General features: G+C 38.4%; 1 protein-coding gene across 1 annotated transcript in view; it reads right to left on the reverse strand.

The window, feature by feature from the left end:
- DMGDH (dimethylglycine dehydrogenase) overlaps positions 1–8,499 on the reverse strand; it is a gene marked incomplete at its 3' end in the record, with an annotated part of 30,725 nt that extends 22,226 nt beyond the window's left edge. Inside the window, exons 1-2 of the mRNA XM_008946630.1 lie at positions 8,462–8,499; positions 6,691–6,856 (exon numbers count right to left, since the gene is read on the reverse strand). Of these exons, the coding sequence (XP_008944878.1) occupies positions 6,691–6,856; positions 8,462–8,499 (204 nt within the window). The remainder of the gene's footprint in view (positions 1–6,690; positions 6,857–8,461) is intronic.
- Positions 8,500–8,834: the final 335 nt, after the last annotated feature.

Below are 8,834 nucleotides of genomic sequence, written 5' to 3' on the forward strand. Positions count from 1 at the left end.
GTTTTCTGCACACATGTTTTTCCACCTGTCTTCTCTCAACAAATCTGTCAACCCATGATACTGTTGCAGTTGTTCTCTCCTATGGTTTCCTTTCTTCTTTAAGTTATTCAGTTCTCTGTTTCATATCTTTTGGAAGAGACATGCAACTCCATTCCTGATCACGAAATCTTTAAACTCTAAAGGTCCTGCAGTAGGATCTTTCCCTTGCAAAAGGAGATGGGAGAGAAACCAAACCTTCACAAAGGCCAGACCTTAACAAGAGTTATTACTTCCCTGGGGTGTGAACAGCAGGGCAATGGAAGCCAATATTCTTCTATTCTCAACAGTTGTCTCATGGGGCAGTTAAAAAGCAGTCACTGCATTTCTGAAGTAGCTTAAGAAATTACTAAACGTATTTTGCATATAATTTTACCAGGTCTGACTTTAGAAAGCTGTCAAGCCCTTTTGGGTTCATGCAAAGGTAAAATCAAGACATTACTACAGCCTCTTCTATATTTAAGGAAACTGTCTACCTGCCTACAACATAGACAGCTGCATCAGTCTAATGACATTCATAACTGCAGACATTTAGCACTTAAAAAAGCAGAATTAAAGCCTTACTGAAATTAAGCATGCAGCTTTGTATCTCCTGAATCTGACATCTCACTAGAACTATTCTTCCAAGTGAGAAAACAGAAATGCAAAATTACCTCAGGTTTTCAAGATAAGTAACTACTCTGATTTTAATATTCTCTATACAGCATATTTTGCTGACTAAAATAGAGCTAATTCATAGATTAAGGTTGCTTCATTTAAGTAAGGGAGCTAGACATCAGAGTCCACCTTTGACTTCACAGCCATTTTGAGGAAAAAAAAAATAAATCAGGAAATATAAAGGTGAAAAGTAACATATATAGTAGAGCTCTGATAGTTTCCTTCTAAGTTGCCTAGTATTATTATATGTATTAACTACTTCTGGTTCTAACTTGTCAACTCTGTTCTGTGCTACATATTTTAAGGCTTTAACTTTTAAAGCTAGAGGAATAATTGTATACATAGGAATGACAAAACCAGCATTTAGTGGCCCTTAAAGATACGTTTTAAAGGAAATTAATTTGAAAATAATAGGAACTTATTAAATGTTACACTTCTCCATAATTAATATCAACATATTTTGTATGAATTAGATCACACATCCTCATTTTTTAAAACCATGTCCTCCACTGACCCATCTTTCTTGGTGCAGCTTCACATTTAACACCAGATCTTTCTCTTCAGAAACAATTATCTTCAAATTGCTCTTAAAAAATGGCTTACACTTAGATACCATTTCTGTCAAAAATATAAATCACACTCATTGCCTGAGATGACAGGTACTCAGTATCTTCAGAGCATGATAAATGTCTGGCATTACTCAATGTATGTCTTTCCTGTAGCCACAGTTAAAAGTTTTTCCTACCTTTCTTTGTGAGGATTTTATCTTTCTGATATCTTGAAGTTTATATATGCTATCACAGCATACCACATGACTGAAATGTCAAAATAAACTAACGAAAAGAAGAACAAAATTATTAATTTACTAGTACTATATTTTTCATTTGTGCCTAAATTTTATCCATAAATTTGGTTTCAGTTCCCCACATATGTTTGGTTCTGTTCACTACCTCAACGATCTGAGCTTAGAAAGTGATCACACAAATTTGTAGGAGGGAGATAAATGATAAGTGCCACATTAAGCATAAAGTGGGCATTCTGGATACAGAAAGTACCTGGACTAAGTTAATAGCCTGGAACAATACTGCTTGTCTTTTTTGTTTTTATCATACTGAATCATCAGCATACTGGACACTGCCAGAGACTAGATACTGGACTAAACGTGGTTTTGATCTCATTGGATACATGTGCATTTTTGTTGTTGTGAACACATTTAATTACCTTGGACTAAAACCTAGGGCTGTTTCACTTTAGAATTTGTAATTAAAATTTGTTTCATTTCTTAAAATGTAAGTCCTAAGGGCCTTTTTTTCTCTCTATACAGACTAAAGAAATACATTAGGCATTGAAATATTTACATTTCCTTAGCCATATACAATAATCTACAAGCAATTAACTTGTATTTGCAAATTTTGTCATGTCATATTATCTTTACTGTCTTTTATTGATGTAAACAAAATTCTGGTCTTCTGTTATTTTTCCAAATGTAGTGACATTCCAGATGTAGTGAAATTCCGTTTTAGTGGTCATTGTTAGTAAAGTAATTTCGAACCAAATGAATCACAAATTATTGCAAGGGAGCTATAAAAGCATATACGTTCAAGAATATACAATTGCATGAACTAGATGAAAACTTCTGTCTGACAATTTTAAGTGAAGAAAAGAATTTTAAACATATTTTGATGCCTTTGTGCTTCAGATAACAAGTGTTTCTGATTTCAGGAGTGCAGCTGAGAGACAACTATAACCTGACTGGACCATATAAAAATTGAGATCATAGAATCATAAAATAATGATAATCAAAAAAACCAACAGACTGAATGGGACCTCAGGGGGTCTCTATCCAATCTTGTACTCAAAGCAGTGTCAGCTATGAGATCAGATCAGGTTGTTCAAGATTTTCTCCAGCCTGGTCTTAAAAATCTCCAAGGACAGAGACTGCACTAGTTCCCTGGCCAAATGCCAAAACTTTGCATTCCTTGTTAAATTCCATGAAGTTCTTGTCTTTCCACCCTTCCAGTCTGCCTAGATCCCTCAGCACAGCAGCCGTGCCCTTTAGTGCACTGACTGGTCCTTCCAATTTGATGTCAAATTCAAGCTTGTAGCTACATTATCACCTGCTCCAGTCACTGATAAAGATATTAAACAGGATGGGGTCCCAGACAGACAGACCTCTGCGACAATAGTTATTTTCAGGCTTTTGGTCAAATATGACCCACTAACCATCACCCTCTGAGACTAACTATCCGAATGGGCTTTTAACTATTTTATTGTCCAGTAAGTGGTATCAACTGCTCTCTTCTTGTCTACAGATTCAGTCAGTTTTTCATAGAAGGCAATCAGGTTTGGTCAAATATGATTTGCACTTGGCAAATCTATGCTGCCTGTTCCAAATCACCTTTTTTCTCCTTTATGGGCCCAGATCTGAAACTCACTCCATGATTTTCTCAAGAACTGAAGTGTGGCTAGCTGGCCTTTAGCTCTTCTGCTCATCCCTTTGGCTTCTTTTAAAGATGCACACACATGCCCTTCTCCAAATGTGGGACATCTCCACCGATCTCCACAGTCTTTCACAGATGATACATCTGTGGCCTTGCAATGCCATCAGCAACATTCTTGTATGCAGCACAACTGGTTCATTGTATGCCCATGAGTCAAGCTCACTCACTATTCCCTGGCTTGATCCTCAACCACTGCCGGTTGCTCCTCTTCTCCTTGAACCCTGCTCAGAGCACACAGGCCTGAAAAACCTTGCCAGTGAGAACTCAGTCAAAGAAGACATTGAGTACTTCAGCCTTGTCAGCACACATTTTGACTAAAGTACCCACCTCAATCACCAACAGTCCCACATTTTCCTTGTCAGAGTTTAACTACAAATGCAGCAGTAGAAGCTTCTTCTTGTTGCCTTTAGCTTTCCTTACAAGGCTAATTCTAGTTGAGCTTCGGCTTTTCCCCTTCACTTGCCCAGCCAGTTTTTCTGAACTGCCCCTTTGAGCCTCTTCCTGCTCTTACTTTCTGTCTACTGCATTTTTGCTCTAGAACTCAGTCATGTGCTCCCTACCTGGCCCAGCTGGCCTGACGGTACGTCTACTTGTTTTCCTGAGTTTCAAGGTGAACCATTCTTGTATTTGAAGGAGATGTGCTCTAGGTTTTGCTCTGGTTTTGTCAGATGGAGATTTTGTTATCGCAGGTGAGCATGACGTGAGGTAATAATGTTAAGAATGGGCACTTTGCTATGAGAATTGACACAAGATATTGTAAAGCATTTTTATAGTTGGAATTTTTCTACATTTAAATATTTATGTAACAGTTTTGTTCTATTCCAAACTGTTTCAGATTTTAGACTAATGACATTACTAAATCAGCATTCCGAAGGAAAATGGTATTCACAGTGTTATACCCTACATTTTCTCTTGCAAGTTTGACCAAGTTGTAACATGTTCTTATTTGTCTTGTGCTGTGCTTTTTGTACTGTTGGAAGCAAAATCAACTTCATGTAGCAACAAAAAGTATCACATAACTGAACGATAAGTTAAACATTTCCTTAGAAAACACCTTTTTAAAAAATAACAACACAAAAAATCCATTTGCTGAGTGAGTTGCACATGCCTTGTTCAGTCCTTAGTGCTTCAGTGAGATTGCAAATGATCTGACCTGCAGAACAGTACAACTTCAAGAGTTCCTGAAGCCTAAGTCTTGACCTAACTTACACACATAAAATAACCACTATTTTGTCATGGTTAGATAGGCATAAAACTGAGCAGCACTTGCTCTGTTATTTTTTTTCTTCTTATTACTGCTAATAAAAAACATGCACACTTTCTGTGCTATTTTAACAACACACATGAAAGTCAAGGAAATTTATCTCAGATCTGAGAAGTGGAAGAATGTTTTAGCAGGAACATGATACATATATGAAGCATGAGCCTGAACTCTGGTAGGACTTACTGCACTGTGAAAGAGGGAAAGTGTGGCACAGCACAACAACATCTGAACTAGGTTTTCAACATTTGTGGCTGCAGGCAATATACTACATGCCATTTCACATGCTAACTACTGTACCACTATAAGGAAACTCCATTAGTTTTGATCTTTCTCATCATCTGGAACAGTTATTAACTTTCTCATCTTCAGATACAGCACTCTTAACACTGAGTTCAATGAAAAGAGACCACATACCATGTAGTTTAATAGACATACATTTTAACTCGTCCCTTAACTATGTTGTGTTAATTGCATGAAATCCTGCAGCAGCAGGTGCCACAAGGCAGCCCTCTCAATAGTTGCTAGAGGAGGCATCTTCTCCACTGTGCTCCAGGTCCCACCCTACCTTTGAAAGAGTTCCTTACTCTGTGCTCCACTGCTGCATCCACTAAGAAGTGGGGGCAAAAATACAGACAGGAAGGTTGGTTTTACATAGTTGGGAGCAACACGCTAGAGTGAGCGAGTATAACAAGAACAAACGGAAACATTTAGTACCAAGCTCCCATTCCTTACTTTGGTTTTGTATCCAGTGAGGGGATTTTTATTACTCTTTACACTTATATTGTTCTGTAAATGCATCGGGTAAATAGAATTCAGCCTGTACCTTGCTCCTGCACTTAAGGTATTTCTCTGAGCATTTCCCAGTTACAATGCATGATCTGACACTCTGCATGGTGTTGCTCTGTTCACTGAACTGTACCAGCTGTGATACAACTCTGTCTGAAGGAGACATCATCACTGAGTTTTGTTTTTCCTAACTGCATAAAATGTGCTTTCTTTTGGTTTGTTTGTTGAAAAGCAAGTAAAATGAAGTATAAAGCTACTAACACATCTTAAGCAGCAGTATTTTTTAAATGTAATTTTTTTACTATTGTTCCCCCCTATGGCCCCAAGCATACAAAACCTCTGCACCAAGATGAAGCATTTCAAACTTCAGACCTCCTCCTCTAGAAGTATGAGAATACAAATCAAATACAATCCTTCTAAGTCATCCTCCTCAATTTTTTCCTGAAAGGCACTCAGATGTTATAATTGCATAAATGCCTGTTTTATAACAGAGTCATTCTAAAGACAGTAGACTGTCGGGTTTTTAACTTTTGTGCTGCTACACACAGGAATAACATTCTCCCAGTTTCAGCTAAGCGCAGCTGGAAATGAATGGAAAGAGGATCTATTATTGTGGCAAGGTTTAAATCATTTTGTTACACTACCTACTCAGACACTGGAAGAGAAAATATGTGATTACCTATATGCACGTTGTGCACCAGTATGTTCATGTAATTAGCATTATTACAGGAGATGTTCCCACCTTGTCATTATTATGTATTTTTAGTTCTTTTCCTTAGAGTACAGACAAACTTTCACCCTTAAAAAAACCTACAGTGTATAGTTGATAGCTTTTCTCCTCTAAGATTTTGTGTAGTCCCAGCAGTGGCAGGAAAGTAAGCTCTTGTCTCTAGTAAGACTAAGTTTCTGGGACAGTGATACTCTTTGAGAATACCTTCTGGACACTGATGCTGCTTCTCAATCACCTCTTTTTCAGGATAGCACATATATTAAAAAATTAATTACACATACAATAATGCCCAATATCTCATTTCTGGTGTATGCATGCCAGTGCAACCACTTCCACTGATAAAGTCTGTAGTATAAATTAGATTATTTTAGAAACAAAACCTTAAATCTAAAATGTCAAAGTTAAAATAATGTTTAAGGTTTAAACCCAGTTAAATGCCAAAAATGTATAATAATACTAGCAGTTACCTTCCAGTAATTTCAGAATACAGTATCTGTCCCAGTTTTTACAAATGAGAAGAGTGCACTATGGACAGCTGAACCAACTTTTCGAAACTCATACAGAGTTTTGAAATCTACAGAGAACTCAGTGATAAAGTTTGGATCCACAAAGAACCAAGATAGTTCATCTCTGGAAAGCCATGGAAAGGCAAAGAACCTTCCACCACCATTAGCTCAACGGTTGTTAAACTGAGAGATTAGCAAAACATTTCTTACTGCATGCCAAGTAGATCCTGCAGTGAGCTCAGATTTTTCTAGCAGAACAACATCCTTCAAACCAGCCTTAGCCAAATGATAGGCTAGACTCACACCAACACAACCACCTCCAATGATCACTGTGTCTGCTCTATCTTTCCCCAAGGAAGCAGATGGGTTTTCTTTCCTGAGGACAAAAAAAAATACAGTTATAAAAAGACAATTGCACTTTTATCCATCTCTTTTGTGAACTGCTCCAATCATAACATAACTTGGTGCACGTTTGAGAGTCTAGACGCACCCGAGTTAAAACCTAACCTGTTAACTCTTTATATTCTTTTAAAGTGCTCTTAAAGAGATATATACATAAGCAATAATAGTATAAAAAACAAACCAAGGTCAGTTCTGCTCATAACTTTAAATATTTGTCTAATACAGCCTTATATGTAAATCCTATTTCTCAGTAAGAAACTCTACCCCCAAAATGACTGTGTCAAACACTGACTTTTCAAAAGTGTCACACTACACATAACACAAAGAGAGTCTTTAACGAATGTCTAATTAGTAAGGCTCTTTAATAAATTTCTAAAGCCAGTGTCAGCAGACTACATCAGTGTATGCGTTCAAGAACAATGAACTTAATATTTATTTTCATGTTGTGATATTTATATGTGAACATTTGGATATGTTCTACTTTGTTGAAGTAAAAACACCATAGAAATAGGTTTTTGTCAGTGGCTCACACCCACTACCATGCTGTGCTGCATTTTCTGGAACACTTTAAGCCACCACCAGCCAGAACTGCTGACATAGGCAGTCTCATTCTCTTCCATCTCATCTGACCCTCCGCTTTACTGTCCCATCCATAGATGGCCAAGAAACAATCCAGATCAGAAAATTTATCCCAATTTATAAAAAGCCAATATTTTGGGATGTGAGACAAGGTAGAGCCTCTCTAGTAGTACAGGCTAATGTGAAACCACAGTATCTCTCCCTTCAGGAGAGTTAATCAACACTCAATTTTACCTCCCCCCTCCTTGTACATTTGCTTTTGCAACTTCTCTGGCAAAAGGCTTTCTAATGTATAACTAGTCTTCCACTCGTCCTCCACTCAGAAACCAAAACAATTACTTATATGCATTCTGAATGGAGATCTTATAAAATAATATGACATTTGATATGCAAATGCAGAAGGAATATACACAATGCTTGTTCAATATGCAGCAATGAATGAAAAGTAAAATAAATGGGAGCACTGGACACCAGAGGTTTTCTGTATTTGGTGCACCACACACTTGCATCTGCTCTTTTTTTGAGATTACATATTAATTTTTGCAAGTTAACAGTAAAGCTGTTTAACAGTCAGGTGTGAGACACATCGGCTCCTCTACTGAATTTTGAGGTAATAAGGTCATGAGTAGAGGCCTTTTCTCATTTTCTTTTATGCTGTGACTTTGAGATTTCTTCAACTGACTTTCAGCTCTTTTCAAACTTTTTCTTTCAAACCTAGGAGCCTGGTAAAAATCCATGGAGTACCTGATCACAGAATCATACAAAAGTTTGGGCTAGAAAGGACCTTAAAGGTCACCTAGTTCCAACCCCCCTGCCACGGGCAGAGACACCTCCCACTAGAGCAGGTTGCTCAAAGCCCTATCCAACCAGAGACCCCTCCCACTAGACAAGGTTACATAAAGCCCCATCCAACCTTGTCTTGAACACCTCCAGTGATAAGAGCATCCGCAGCGTCCCTGGGCAACCTGTGCTCGAGCATAGTGAAAAGCTTCCTCCTTACATCTGATCTAAATTTGTCTTCTTCCAGTTTGAAGCCATTATGCCCTGTCACTACAAGCCCTTGTTAAAAAGTCACTCCCCGTCCTTCTCATAGGCTCCCTTCAGATACTGGAAGGCTGCAGTAAGGTCTCCCCGTAGCAATCTCTCCTCCAGCTTGAGCAGCCCCAACTTTCCCCGTGAACTACACAGCTCACTTAGATGTTTGCTCATGCCATTAAGAACAGCTCATTTTTTGCTCATCGGTATGGCCCAGAAGACAACAAGGAGGCATCTCCACGGGGCTCGGTCTGGTCTTTGAGGCAGCGAGGCGAGGTGCAGAGGGAGGATGCCCATCCTGCCCACAGCGAGAGGGCTCCGCGGCCCGGTGCCCCCGG

The sequence above is a fragment of the Merops nubicus genome, unplaced genomic scaffold (genome assembly GCF_000691845.1).
Source record: "Merops nubicus isolate BGI_N331 unplaced genomic scaffold, ASM69184v1 scaffold36988, whole genome shotgun sequence".
Lineage (NCBI taxonomy): Eukaryota > Metazoa > Chordata > Aves > Coraciiformes > Meropidae > Merops > Merops nubicus.